The sequence below is a fragment of the Gambusia affinis genome, linkage group LG14 (genome assembly GCF_019740435.1).
Source record: "Gambusia affinis linkage group LG14, SWU_Gaff_1.0, whole genome shotgun sequence".
NCBI classification, from domain to species: Eukaryota; Metazoa; Chordata; class Actinopteri; order Cyprinodontiformes; family Poeciliidae; genus Gambusia; species Gambusia affinis.
Window position 1 is genome coordinate 4,978,054 of NC_057881.1, and position 15,747 is coordinate 4,993,800.

The 15,747-nt window shown below is 35.8% G+C and overlaps 1 protein-coding gene across 1 annotated transcript in view; it reads left to right on the forward strand.

Moving 5' to 3' along the window:
* The window catches only part of LOC122844140 (zinc fingers and homeoboxes protein 2-like), a 144,099-nt gene extending 128,602 nt beyond the window's left edge, over positions 1–15,497 (forward strand). Inside the window, exons 4-5 of the mRNA XM_044139341.1 lie at positions 3,949–4,131; positions 12,992–15,497. Coding sequence (XP_043995276.1) covers positions 3,949–4,129 — 181 coding nt within the window. The 3' untranslated portion in view covers positions 4,130–4,131; positions 12,992–15,497. The remainder of the gene's footprint in view (positions 1–3,948; positions 4,132–12,991) is intronic.
* Positions 15,498–15,747: the final 250 nt, after the last annotated feature.

Below are 15,747 nucleotides of genomic sequence, written 5' to 3' on the forward strand. Positions count from 1 at the left end.
AACATAGACAAAACAAAACAAAAGTTGGCCATTGCTATAGTCTTTCAGAACATTCAATACACAACCCAAATGGAGATGCAACCAAACCCCAAATCAACCTTCTCTTTCAGAGAAACTGTCTTTATAGGTTATTTAAGGTTCTATCTTTATGTTTCTGTGAGAATCTTGATATTTTTGTGTAAATTTGTTTAGTTCTGCAATATTTGCCTACAACTGCCTGTGTTGGCCTCCTTCGGTTGAGCTGTGATGAAGCAGTTGAACTTTTCCATTGGTTGTCAACTGTATTTACAAAGTGTAAAAACACTTGTATCAACAACAATACCAGAAGTACAGAAACTAAATTTTATAACAAAACAACAAATTGTGTTGATTCGGTTGAAGTTGGTTGGTTTACATTTTTTCTAATTATGTAAAAGTGTTGGTAAAGTCTTAATACAAATGTAAGCAGTTAAGTCACAGCTACAGTGAAGGTTCAGCCTGCTACTTGGTACATCAAAAGCAGCTGATCACCTGAACTCAGTGACCTTTTATTTTATGGACAGTGGCTATTAATACAGGAAAAATTGCTTTGTAAATATCAGAGTTAGTGGCAACAGAGCATGATTTAAAGCTTTGCTAAACCAATATTCCTTCAGTTTGCCTTAAAAACTTTGAACCCTCCCAGCTGCCCTCAGGTCCTGAGGAAGGTTATTTTACAGTGGAAGTCAAGAGTAATTAAAAGATGCCTCTTCGTAGCTTTCAGGATTAATAAAATACCTGAATCTGCAGACCTGTTTCTAATAGAAGTCAAAAGCAAATAAAATAGATATTTTGGATTAAGGCCATTCAAAGCTCTAAAAGTCATTTAAAGAATCTTAATATCAAAGCTGAAAGACAGGAAAATGGAGCAGAGAATCAGAATCACACATATTCTCCTTCTAGTCCTTTTCAGAAGATGTGCAACTTAGTTTTGTATTAATTCCAGTGATGAGATTCACTTTTTTCGGATTTTTTTGGATAACAAAGAAGAGCATCACAATAATCAATTCTGCAGGTGATAACAGGATGAATGAAAATGTCTACATTGGCTTGGATTAAGAAACGACTTCGTCTGGCAGAGTTCTTTAACTGGAAGAATGTGTCTTCATTCTGTCAATAATGAGTTGTGTTTTTTTTTATGTATTTATTTGATTTGACTCAAAAATAATGCCAAACTTCTTTACAACTCTAGATGGGTGTTGTGCTAGAGGACCTAATTTGGTGTGAAGTTTGTCCCTGTGTGTCTCAGGACCGATGACTAAAACCTCTGTTTTGTCCTGGTTGTGCTGTAGAAAATGAATATGTTGTCATGACTATTATATCAAGACCAGCTTTCAGGGTAACTAACTCGTGCCTCAGTTTGAAATCTTCAGTTTTATGGATGAGATGATAGAAATTATTCAGAGTCTATTTGGATTCAATTCCCAAGGTTGTTATATTTCATCATCCGTTATTCTCAGAATTAGTTTTAGTTTCACTTCTTCCCCACTTTTAAGCAGTAAGTGTTTACTTAATATTCTCTTATTATCTTCAGCGAAATTTCCTGCCCACCGGCACTTTTTCTGGCGACCTGTGCATCCAAAATTAATTTCTATTTCTCTCTCAATGGGTGTTAGCTCTTTTTTTCTAGTTTCCATATTACCATTGTTTTCAAGGTGTTAACCTACCAATATATGGGACATCATTTAGTCTTCCTTCCTATCGAGCAGCTTGGGACATGTTTGGCCAGATAACACAGCTATTAGGTTGGAAACCAATATCTGCACAATAATTTGGCAAGCATTTTATTCTTCCCAGGAGTGAGCTCTGGATTCAGGCTCGGTCGCTGTAAAAAAATAAATAAATTAAAAAAACACGATGTGAACCTGCACTGACAGCACCATGAAATCCTTCTTGCTGCTGCTGGTTCTGTGAAGTCTAAAACAATTTGAACTCTTTAATGTCTCTTGAATTCTTGAAAGTACATAGAAATGTGCACATATTGCTTAAGACAACTTGCACTAGAGTTTAGCTTTAGCTTAAATAAATTCATATACATTTTATGTAAAAGTAATATATAAAATATGATATCCCAGTTTTCATTGAAAGGTTTCCACGTGGTATGAGCAATTCACTATTTTAATGTTTGAAGTGCCCATAGAGTGTGGCATCATTTTAATGATTAGTTTCTTTTCATTAATTAACTTTTTTCCACTTATGACTCACTCACTTTAAGTATAATAGTAAGCAATCGCCTCATTACCTCAAATATCAGAAGAAAGATTAACAATTACCTTCTAAATTCAGAAAAAAAGTAAAATGCCTGCAAAGCAGCTTTTTGATAATACTTTGTTTGTGTGTTTGAGAAGTTGGAAATATCCATAAAGGATAAACAGCCTCGATAATACTCCCCCTACTATTCTGATTTTTAATGCTGTGTTATTTCTTGATATTGATTTAAACAATTACAGTCAATAAACATGCTGTACTGCATGTTACTATGATGATCTTCTAGAAAAGGATCTGACATAAAGGAAACAATATGTTTAAAACAAAAACAATTAATATGGAGCCAATAGAGTATAAATAAATTCAGATATATTTATTTAAATTTTATATAAAAAAATTATATATGTGAAAATATGATTTTCTTTATTTTTGTTTAACCAGGATATTCATTGATTCAGATCTCTTTTTTTAAGTAAAACCTAAACTCAGGATTTGCACAATTTAAAAATTACAAATAAAATTTGAACAGTAACATCCCAAAAGATAAATAAAATTAAACCATTCACACCCAATCTAATACTAAGTCATATTCCAGTTTAAGATTAGTTTTTCAGTTGCAGAAGTCTTGTTGAAAACTGAAAAAAAAAGTAGAATGCCATTCTAAAAAGTTTAGAAAGATATCCTTGATACTTAAAAAAAATCATAAAAGTATATAAAAGTAAAATCGAAAAATAAAAGTATATCGACCTGGATGGTCGATAGTAATTTAGAAAATTAATTAGCATCATGTCTGCTTATCAGTTGACACATGCATTGTTGTACAATAAAAAACTGAAAAATTTGACAGGTCAGCATCAATAAAGGCAACAACTCTTGTGGTTTTATGACAATAAGAGCAGGTTAAAGAGACTGTCTCTTGGTCGTTACTGTGGGCACATTATGCTAACATCCTGAGGGGAAAAAGTTAAAAAAATTCCTAAAGGGAGGACCGAACATAACTTAACAGAGGATGCATTCCTAAGTACAAAGGTGCTATGTAGAGCAATGGATCCCAAGATGCTACTCTTTGCAGCAGTTCTCTAACAGAGATCTTTGTATTTTTGTTTTCCCTTCACTATTCGCCTCACTGAGCTTTTTGGGAAGATGAAATTGGATCTATGATCAGTGGTTGAGTGAAATGTGTCATTTCTATCCCTTAGAATGAAAAAGTCACAGATTGTTAATTTGAAGTTCTTATACACTCAGAAAAACAAATAAAATGTAAATTCTACTTTTATTTTATGCTCAAATTCTAGTTTGTTTGCAGGATTTGTTAACAATGCTCACTTCTCGAATGAATATGCTTCTTTTCAGACCTTTCCAATTGGTTTTGGAATAAATAAAAAAAATGCTTTTTATCCATACTTTTAAAGAATGCACAGTGTTTAAATTAGGTTACTTGTAATAGAAAATGTTCAACTTGTTGTAAATGAGAAATTTTACTATGAAACATCTAATATTTTTCTGTCCATTACAAAGACTTAATAACCAGAATCCTGTCCCGTCTATCATTGTGTAAGCAGAGAACCAAGTGAAACCCAGATGACACACAAACACATTATCATTCATATGAGGCTCATCAGTGATGTCCAGCAGGGTTTTAGTGGCCGCGTTTAGGAACAATAATGGAACTTAATGGTGTCTATTGTTACCGTAACTGTGGTGTTAAAATTGGTCCAACAGACTGAGGCAGCAGAGTATGGCTGAAATGAAGAATGGGGCCCAGAATGGGGGAGTCATGGGAGGAGCACGGGAGGTGTTCGGGAGCTGGCTGGAGGACGGACCTTTGAGGAGGGGACGGGAGCTGCTCCTGGACCGAGACAGGAAAATGGCGGAAGAGACATCCGGGCGACTTACAGGATAAAGGTAAAAAGTTTGTTCTGCAATGTCTCTAAAGTGACTTTTTGTGCTGTCTTCTGACTCAAAGAAACCAGGGAAAATAATAAGACCTCTAAAGCAAATTTGATGCAGATAAAAAATAAAATAAATTAATTCTTGATAAAAGAAACACAAACATTTTTAATTAAACTTGCTGCTACATTCAGATTCCACATACAATAACATCTGTTAGTCAATTCTTTGTTAAGGGATTAATTACTTTTGCTATAAAATGTCAAAAAATTGTTGATAACCTTCCTTTTACGCACTAAAATATCGACCACAATCTTTCAGGGGCTTCACTGATGTTTAGTTATTTTTCTGCACCTTTAAAATATGATTTAATGAATTTAAAAGGTTTCCTTTGGGATTTTGTTGTTAATTAAAATAAAGTCTGAACAAAACATCAACATCTTTTCTCCTTCACTCAACCAACAAACCCTGCTAATAAAAATGTATTCCCAGAACATCACTTTTGAAAATGTTAAATATATTGATAGTCCAGGAAGAAGCAGCATATGTGCCCCTTGACCTTTCCCACAGACCAGAATGAGGAATTAATTATGTTTCACTGTTATATCACTGTTGGTGTTAATTTCTTCCAAATAAAATTATTTTATACTCTTTTTCATAAATCCCCCAGACCTTTCATTCAAATAAGGTCATGTAATGGAAGCAAACTTAAGTCCTAAATATGACAAGGTAAAATTCAAATATCTCATTTTATCTCACATCCCATCAGTTGAGTTAGATACTTGACACCAGTCAGAGTCAGAAGAATGGAAAATTAATGCCAATGTATGCTGTAGAAACAAAGAAAATCCCAAACATTTAAAATGTTAATAACATGCTATTCTACTGTCTTTTTATAACCAAGACCTTAGTGATTCATTCAAACTAATATAATGTTCCATTGACTTGTTAGCGATGGGCTCTGGAGCTGGAATATACTTTTTAACCTTGAAACGAAGTTAACGGTACATGCTTTATGATTTTATATTTTATTGTTCCTCTGGAGCTGCTAACTTGCTGAGTTTTTGTCATACAGGAAAAAGGGACATCTTTGTAAAGACCAGACAGTTTTCAAATCATGTCTTGCTTGCAGGGTTCCTCAAGGTGATGACATTAGCAGAAGCAGAAAAATGGCTTTTAGCTGATTATCTTATTTTGGTATGCTGAATGCGTGGATTGGGCCTTCTTAGTGTTGGCAGAGCCAGTCTCAACCACATGCATCTCTCTGCAGCCATACAAAATATGGAAAAGATGTCAGATTTATAACTGTTTTGCCGGCCAATCACAGCTTAGAGCCAGCTGAGGGTAAATTGGCCAGTGCCAATTCTTAGTTGATCCACTGGTGCAGCTCCAAACATACTGTGCCTTTTTTAACACTTTTACAAATATTGAAGTTGTCAAATAATTTACAATCCCATTTTACTTTAATCTGCAGATTAGTACCATAAGAATCCGCATGAAATAATTGACATGTTTTATTCTGTTAAAATCCAAAAACAGTTTTCACCTCTGTTAAGTACTTTAGATGCATCTAAAAACACATACTACATATACTTTTACACATACTATTCAAAGTAATATGTCTCACAAGTAAAGTACTTTTCTATAATCATTTATAATAGCACCATTGTCATGCTACGTGTTTCACCAATTTAACATTACACTGACTGCTGTATGTTACAACAAAAACTGAACAAGGTTGATTATTTTTAAAAGTATCCAAAAGTTTGGTCATTTCTGACTAGACTACACCAAATGTAAGTTTGTTCACTACCTTCCCGTACCAGCAAAGAAAATGATCCATCCATTTAACTTTAATCACTCTGAATTTAGCAGCAAGTGTCTCACTGTAATTTTCTGCTGTTCGATTATGAACTAATAGATTTCAGAGGTGTTTTCAAGCCTTTTAGCGTAAACAAGTAGCTTGCTTCACTCAACAAAGGCTGCACGTTTCAATAGTCTGCGGCTGGTTCACAATTAACTGAGACAAGTCACCCGATGTCGCTCCTTTTCACGTTTTTATTGAATATTCTGCTTTAAAATATAAAATAACTTCAGATTGTTCTGCAAAAAAAAATAAAAAATTGCTTGTTTTTTTTTTCCACTCCATTGAAAACTGATTTGTCTCAGCATGGTCCTCACTGGTCTCCAGTGTCCCCCCTATTATCCCCCCTGTTCTGTCAGTGTTGAAGCCAACACCTCAATCCCAGTCAACAAACAAACAAATCCAACCAGTCTTTGTTTGTGTGTGTCACTGTATGAGTTTTGGCTGAGCAGTGACTTGGTTAAAGATTTTGTTGGAAGGGGGGGTTATAAATTATTGGAGTCCTGAAATAGCAGCAGACCCCCCAGTGTGGCAAAGTTTCATAGATAAAAGGCTCTGCCTAGGGCAAAGAGTGATGACAGAGTCTACTGCTTGTTCCCTCCACTGTCTGTTCTGACAGAAGATTGAATGTCTTAATGTGCCTGCTTGGCTTTTGCTCATCAAAATAGAATCTGTTCAAATGATTTCTTCAAGACAAATGCCTGTTTAAAAAACAAAAGGAAAAGGTTGAGACACAACTTCTTACACTGTCACTTTGGAAAGATTGCCACCACTTTAGGATAGCATCAAAATCAACGCTTGACAGCTAAAATCAATAATCAATACGCAGTGTTTTAAATAGTCAACAGTGAGTTTTTGCAAATGACATGTGGTGTTTAAAAAAAGAATTGTGCACCTTTTTCTACCTTCACATTTGAGTTCAGAAGTGTTTTTTATTTGTCCCACAGGAGACAGACAGCACTGGGAAACAACAAATACGTTTTTCACTCTCCTAAAATAAATGTAAATGTGCTGCTCTCTACAAGAAAGACTTTTAACACAAAAATAGTGGCCAGTTCATTGATGTTAAAAAGTTCTACTTAGTAAAAAAAGATGCCTTGACAAATACAGCACTTTGGAAACCGGCCTAGTTTTTTTTTTTGTTTTGTTTTTTTTGCTTCCCTGGTGATTTGATGTTTGGAAATGAAGAAATATTTCTCTTTTCAAAGTTATAGACTGCCCAGTGTTGCATTTGGAGTCATCTTTTGTAAGCCATTTAACTCTGCTCCCAGAACAACAAAAAGTGGAACAAAAAACAGACTACAGGGGTCAAGTCAGCAGTAGTAAATATGGATTCCAGGCCTTTTCATCCTTTTTAGGGCTCTTTTGATGTAAAACGAATTAAAAAGTGGATTTGCCACAGAAAATTTATGCAGTGGGAGTATCATTGTCACAAAAATATAACAGTTATAAGTTAGAATATGAGGATGGATGGATGGATGGGTGGGTGGGTGGGTGGATGGATGGATGGATGGATGGATGGATGGGTGGATGGATGGATGGATGGGTGGGTGGATGGATGGATGGATGGATGGATGGAAAGAAAGCTAGCAGTGCCTTTAACATCATCAGGGTTGACCTGCTAACAAAGACAGCCTCAGAGATTGTCTTTATTTGTTGCTATGCCGACTGATTACATTCTCCAGAACAGCAACGCAGATTTATTTACTGTTGCTCCCGAGTGTGCTGCAGCCGCGCTCATAGACTCCTCCACTCTCGTGGTCCCCACTCCAACCCACACATCAGAGCCGGCACCGGCGAACACAACAGCAGCGTCACATAAATGCACAGAGAAGTTTTTTTTTTCTTTTTCTTCTTCTACAGAAATTTAGCTTTTACTGTCCGATTCGCTTAAGCCTCCATCAAACTGTCACTTTCCTGGTTTATTTCAGCAGCAGTGGTGCAGCGCATTAAAAAAACAAGATGATAATTTTGTGTTATCGGAAGAGCCGGAGGAGGTGTTGGGATGGTTGTGACTTAGTTCGAGAGTAGGATGATAAATGAACATGAGCTGCTATGTAAACTCAGTTTGTTACTGCAGCTGCTCTGCTCAGGTGCCAGGTATTATTGGAGGCGAGAATCTGCTATCCAGATCAGTTTGGCTGACTGATAGATGACTGTGGCAAGTGAAAGCTGAAATCCACTAAACCCTGCCGATTAAAAATTGGCTCCAGATTAAAAACATTCTCCAGCAACTTTTCTCCATGGGTTTAAATTTGGGACAGAAGTATTTATAATCAGACAAATTACTGATAATTAAAAGGGATAAATCTGTCCAATGGAAAAGAAATCACTTTATTAATATTACAATATCAACAGTCTACATCTGTTATTCACCTTTCATTCTACCCTTCTTAATTTTTCATATATTGTAAAAGCAAAAAGTGTGTTCTCAATTTGTAAGTCATCACTAATAGCAGTGTATTATCTAATTACCAGAAATTAAACACATTTGAAAATTACATTCGTTTTCACAGTTTCACATCTAATAAATACAGATTCCTGTGAAGATATTCATGCTTCTTGAACCTAATGACATTTTGTGTTAAAACCTCAGACCTCAGTGGACATTTTATGACAGAAACATAGATGATTTTCAGTTACTTGCGCTTTTTTTCACCCCCCTATAATTTGATACACCTAAATAAGTAGGTAAACATCTGCCTTCAGAAGTCAACCATTAAATAGAATTCATCTAAATTTAATTTTATCTTGCTGTGATTTTAACTACCATGTAAAGGCCGTAGGGGTTTGTTAGAGAACATTAGTGAAAAGCTTCATGGTAATTCTAGAGCAGCTGCAAATATTCTCCAGATTCAAATCTGGACTTCATAGAAGACACCCATACGTTATGACATATTGGAAACTTAGAAGAATGTTCTCTGGTCAGATGAGAATAAAACTGAACTTTTGGGGCAACACAGTGTGAAACAAAACTAATGTTGGAGGTGATTTTGAATACACTGACCCCACATTAAAACATAGTGGTGGCAGCATGATACAAGGAAGCTGCTCAGAGTTGGTGGGTTGAAGGCTGAAAAATGCTTGAAACTGGGACAAAATGTACCTTCAACTGGACAACAATCCTAAACATGCAGCCAGTCAATGATATGAAATGTGATGTTCTGACTGAGCTTGGGGCTTTTTTTAGTCGAACAAACAAGAATTTCAAGCTTTACATTTTGGTGGAAGCATAGCCCATTAGATATGACTCAGTAGGGCTAAATACAAATGCCTCACTTTTCAGATATTTATTGCTATAGCAACTTTGTGTTGGTCTATCACATAAAATACTGATGGAAGTCATAGAGGTTTGTGCTTTTAAAAGAAAAAATGTGAAAGAGTTTATGGGTCTGAATCACTTTGCAAGGCCATCCAACATTTCCATAACGCTGTGTGGTTCCTAACAGAACCACACAGAAGTGAAATTTGTTTCAGTTCAACGCCATCTAACTTGAGTCAAAAATGTGCCTAGTACCACTAAAATCATACATTTATCACACCAAACCTTTATCAATTTCTTTTGTTTTTGTTCTTCTGTCTTACATTGTTTAAAGAAATCTAATAGACATCATAAGTCATTTATCTGAAAGGTTGCTCAAGCTTTAGCTTTTGAATATAGCGATATATATACAAGTATAATAGTGAGGCGTGAATGACAGTGGGCTTTCAGAGTGAAGGCCACAGTAGACCAGAGAAAAATCCTTAGTGTCTGTGAAGAATGTTTGGAATAACAATGAAATATAAATTATTTGAAATAAATTATTATGAATTTTCACCAAAAACTGGGGTAGAAAAAAGAAAGAAAGAGCCGACGCAACCTTTTAAACTTGAAAATTATCAGAAAAACAAAGAACTTTGAATAACTAGGGACATATGATGATCAGAATATTATGGTCAAATCATTTTTTTTTGCCCTCCAGGGGGTCTTTTGTGGGCTCTAGTGTCCCTTATATGACAGTAGGCTGACAGGAAAGGGGGGAAGACATGCGGCAAATGTCGCCGGGTCCGGGAATCGAACCCGCGACAGCCGCGTTGAGGATGCAAGGCCTCCAAATGTGGGTCGCGCTATCGGCTATCCCCTACGCCGCCACAGCACGCCCCGGTCAAATCATTTTTTATACAGGTGTGTTTTTTTTGTTTTTGTTTTTTTTTCACAGTCCACTCAGTAAAAACCTCAGGTGAGAAGTTAGCGATCACGGTAAGAAGTGACGAAGAACGATTGTTATAGAGAGTCATAACAATTTATGGAGCAAATTCCTGCAGTGAAAATTGATGTGCTGTGATCTCCACGGCTTATCATTGTGTGTGTGCGTGCGTTGGCGTGCGTGTATGTGTGTGCATCATCTATTGTCCTGTCTCACTAATCATAGCAGCTTGAGGCTTCATTTAATCAGCGTGGCACGGCGCAGCGTCCCATAATAACTTATCAACAGTCGCAGCTTATAGATGAAGGTTTAATTGCTAAAATGCTGCAGTGCTTCTTATTGTGATTCAAAACAAAGGGACACTGGACACTGAAATTACCTGTTTCCAAATAACCACGACCTTCGGAATTGAATGTGCTTTCAGATAATTGTAAATCATGAGTTATTGTAGAAAATCTATTTCTTTATTATTTAAATCAGTGGATTGAAACAGCGATGATTCAAAGCAGATTTAAAATTTTACAGGGCCGTAACCACCTAAAACTCGCATCACTTCCAATGTTAATCAGATCGAAATCATTTTCCACTGCGCTGTGAACCGTCATGTCAAAGCAGCACATACAGACGGGGGAAAGTAATCAGTGTGTGAAACTAGAAGGTGCTGCAAGATCTTCTTCAAAGGAAGCACAGTCCTCCGAACTGGAATGTGATGCATTTTAATAAAAGACGCCGTGGAAAATGTTTTATCCTTCTCTGCCTCTCCTTGTTACGAACACAATGCTCGTCGTGTCAGAGATGGATTTCATTCAAATCGCTGCACTTTTTCATCAGAGAATGTTCAAGCAGCAACTGGACTGAGACTGATTCTGAGCACTGATTCTTTAATTCCAAAATTATACAGATTTGTTTTTACACATTCAGCTTACATGTACAAATGAAGTCTAGGCGTGGATGTTAAAATCATGTTTGTTAGTTTGAGGCACCAGCCAGACAATTAGTTTTTATGTTTAGGGGTAGTGTCACTGTGGTCGACTTTTTTTTTTTTTTTCTTTCAAATGTTCCTGAACTGTTTTTAAATCTAGAAAATAATGATTCCACTGTTATAAAGCTCTTCACTTCTATTCCAATTTGAATTATTTTGGATATGTAAATTATAATTTGCAACTTTCTAAGACTTTTAGACTTTAGTTTTGCAGTTTAGTCTGCTGTTCACCAATGGGAAGCTGATGAGGTTTAGATACTCTTCTGGTCTTGTTGGATTGTCTGCTGCTGGTTAGAAGCTGTGAGAAGTTAATTATTATTGGTTATTTCTTTACTGCTAATAAAAAATCTAATTTGTTTTAAGATCTTAATGAGAATCTGAGATTTTTGTAGCATCATCAAAAGCAATTTCCAATTATTTCCCCACTAATCTTAGTAGATTGATGTTTGTCATCCTTACTGACTTAAAAAAAAGTTTAACAATTAGACAGATTTGATGTCAGACGGTGTGAAATTTTATTTAATTTGAAAATGCTTTATTAATTCCTAAAGGAAATTAAATTTTGTCATAACTCATATTGTCCAAGTTTCTAGAGTTGATGTTAATCTTTTTCCCTGTAGGCAGGCAGAATATTCTGCAGCAGTTAGTATTGCAACAAATCTGAAGAAGCCTCTGACTGAACAGCCACTGGCTGCTGTATGAAAGGCAGATATATAGAATGTTCAAGGTTACCTGTTTTTTTTTCTTGACTTTATGAAAAATTCTTCTTTGCGGCATCATCTCCAGTGGTCCCAGAGTCGTCCCCAGAACAGAACTGGCCTTCTTTATCAGCTTGTGTTGCATTTTTAAGTCCCTGGCTCTGATGCTGCTACACCAACAGATGACGCCAGAAGAGATTACGCTCAACAACAGATTTGTAGAAAATATGCAGCATTTTACTGTAAACACTAAAGCTCCTATTTTACATATGACCTTATTGTTGCTTCTCTCCAGTCCAGTCCAAGTAACCATCGAGGTATTTATACTCCTCCACTTCTCATATGATGCCAACAGTGTTTCCCCAACCTTGTTTCCCTTTAAATCTGCAACTTTCTCCTTTTGTTTACATTCAAGATGAAAAAAAAGAGGAAATCTCAAGACACCACTCCCAATCTTTTTTTTTTTTTCTTATTTTAACTGTTGCACAAAAACTTATTTTTTTCTTTGTTACCATGCAATCTCTGTGTAATTTTCTTTTATTTGCTGTGGACATAAAAGTATTGATTTCTGTCATTTAGCATGCTTGCTTAGCTGCAGTAAACTGAGAAATGGCCCTGGTTCTTAAAGAAACAATAACTAAAACCTCTAGCTTCATGGAGATTATCATAGATGCTAGACATGCACGTACTTTGAAAAGTTTTTTTTAGGGTTTTTTTTTAACATTAAATCCTATTATTGTGTCGGTGATCTTTTAAAATATATTTTTAAAAATCCCCTGTGAATGATCTTCATAGCAACACTGGTATATTTTAGTTTTTGGTTTTTTTGGGGATGGGGGGGGTATCTATTGTTCTGTTTTTGTAGTCACAGGGACTATAGGTCCCAATTTAATTCACTTCCAAACAAAAGCCAACTTTCAACATTAAACCACCTACAAGGATTAGAACAGAGAGTGCCAGCTTCTGGCACAACAATTGCTTTTTAATCCCTCTCTGTGCCTGTATATGATTTTTTTTCTCTGTCTTTAAGGTAGTAATAATCTGAGTTCGCATCAGGATGACATTTTTTGTTTGTTGTAAAAGAAAAAATGACTGAGGGTTTTATTTTACATCTTTCCCCTCCCTTCTCCTATTTTTTTTTTAGATTTGCCGCCGTCACTGCTGCTGGAAACATACAGGAAGAAAGAATCTGAAGAATGGAGAGACAAAAGTTTTTTTTTTTTATTATTTTCTTTTAATTAACAGATATTGTACTGTATTATTATTTTTTAAAACCAATTCTTATCTCTTGATTGTCGCATCCAAGGCCACGCACAACATCTTCCTCCATCCGGTTTGAGGCAGTGTCGTCCATGTTTTCCTGCTGAAGTGACCCCAGGATGGGAACCATTTTTTAGCTTAAATAGGAGTGGGGTTTTGAGGCGGCTGGTTTTATTAGAGGACATGAGCAAGCATGTACCCATACCAAAATCTGAAGAGCTCAAATAGAAATTCAAGGTCACAGTCTGTGAAGGTAATTGAAAAATCCCTCCTGTTTAATAGAGTTCATATTTATGCTTCCAGCTTTCACAGTGAAGTGGGTTTAATAAAAAGTAATATACAAACGAAACAGAAAGGCATTTAAGTTAATTTGCAAAAAACGAGTTTCAGCACACAACTGTAAAAATCCTGTCTATACAATCAGTTTTACCAAATTAAAGGCATGGCAGGGAGAGGCAGAAGCACTATTTTATCAACATATGTCTAAAGTTTTTCACAAAGTCTAACTTTATATAAACCAGTTTGGTTTTTTTGTTTTTAAGGTTTGCCAAGGTTTTAAGCAATTTTAGTTGCAAAACCTCTGTTGCTACTTTTTAAAGTGCTTTTAATGGTTTGCCAGAAAAAGTGCCTGAATGACAAAATTTCTTTCTCTCCACCATTTCTTCACACTGCCTGTCAGCTGGCTGAAAGAAGGCTACCAAAAATAATGTCTGAAAATGTTTCCTGTCAAAAAACACAACACATTGTGGAGTGCCGCCCATCACTTCTTTTAAATTAATATAGTTTAAACCTGAAGTAAATATGGTAAGCAGCTAACTCCAGGCTGCTAGCTCCAGAAATTATGAAGCTAATATCAGTTTTGTAGACTCTCACCTTTACTCAGTAATAAAATCTAAACAGGTATTAAAACGCATTGTGCAATGAAGACTTGAAATGTAATAATAGCTTTAGCTGCTAATTGAATCACAAATTCAAAGTCAAAATAAGATTAAAAATAATTTATCAAAACTAAATCGAGAAATTACAGATTGACAGGTTTCTTTTTAAGTCTTTTTTAAGAATACTTCTTATAGGTAATACTTGCAAATAAGCAGCCACCTTTTTTTCTGACCAATAAGATTCATTGCTTTATTTTGGATTAAGAACTCTAAATTTTATCTCTAAATTTCATGCTTCTTTTTCTTTAAGAAGCATCACATTTTTGTATCCGCATGTGTTTCCTAACATGCATGAAAAATGGTGCATTTTATATGACAATTTTCTATTTGCACACAAGAAGATTTTTCTCACCAAACTGTCAGATTTAAAGTGGTTAAATTGAAATATGAGAATAAAATGCGAATCTTCAGATTCATTCAGTAACTCATTTTCCTTTAGTAGAGGATTTAAATTGTTCTAAACTATCTAAACTAAGCTTTTAATTGTTTTTGTTATTTTTTTTCTTGTTTGTGTATGGTCTAACCAGTGCATGTATAAGTAGACTACGTTAGTGATCCGTGCTTTACTCTAAGCCCCTTAAAAGCCTCTTGAATAACAGAACCCTTCCACGAAGTGAGCCCGTAGGAAGCAGATTAGAGCCGGCGGTTGAACTCGACCGATGGGCGGGCACAGTGAAGGCTGAGGTGATGTTGTGCGTGACCTGCGTTGCTTTGGAGATGTGAGGATGATGAGGAGGAAGGTGAACCAGAGCACTGAATGTGTGCCTGCAGCAACAGTTTGACTGTACACACCAACCGACGGATCGACCGACGGATCGTCAGACAGGTTGGATCTGAAACAAACAAACAAACATGGTAAAAAAAGACAGACAAAACAAAATCGCCGTGTGCCAAAGCTGGGATCTGCTGCATTCTCACTACACTTTAAAAAAAAAAGGGTTCTTCTTCTTCTTGTTGTCATTGTAAATAGGATATATTTGTTTGTTTGTTTGTTTTTTTTTCCTGTACTGATAGATTTGTAAAATTTGCGGACAAATTTTGTTACATTTTGTAAAATGGGAGCAATTCGTCCCCCCGACAGCCCTCCTTTTTGCTTTTTCTTCATTTTTTAAACCCCTCTTACTTTCAACTCTTTTACAATTTCTTTTTGTTTATTTGTTTGTTTATTTGTGATAACGGACTTTTAAACAAACATGGTGCCAGCAGTGCGTGTGTGTGTCCAACTTTCTTTTTTTTTCTGTTCCCATCTCTCCTTCTCCTCTTTTTGTCCTGAACCAGAGTGGAACCACTACAAAAAAACTGAAAAAAAGAAAAAGACAGACCAGTTGGCAATACTTCAGTCACTACTTCTTCGTCTGACCGGCACTGGACTTCTGCCCGCCACTTCCCCGCTGAGAGGAGGAGGAGGAGGATGAGGAGGGAGGAAGGGGGCAAAAGGGGGGACTTCGCTTCACATCAAATCAGATTTTAGAAAAACAAAACACAAAAAACCTTTATAACCTTTATTTCTGTCTTTTTTAAAACTGTGCTGAAGTGAAGTCAAGTGCTATTATTATATTATTACTATTGTTAATATTATTATTGTAGCCACTCTGTCTGGAATCCTTTTTTTTTTTTTTTTTTTTTTTGGAGAAAAGCTAAGAAAAAAAACAGGAAAAAAAAATCAAAAACAAACTTAAGCCAATCTGCACATCTAATGCTT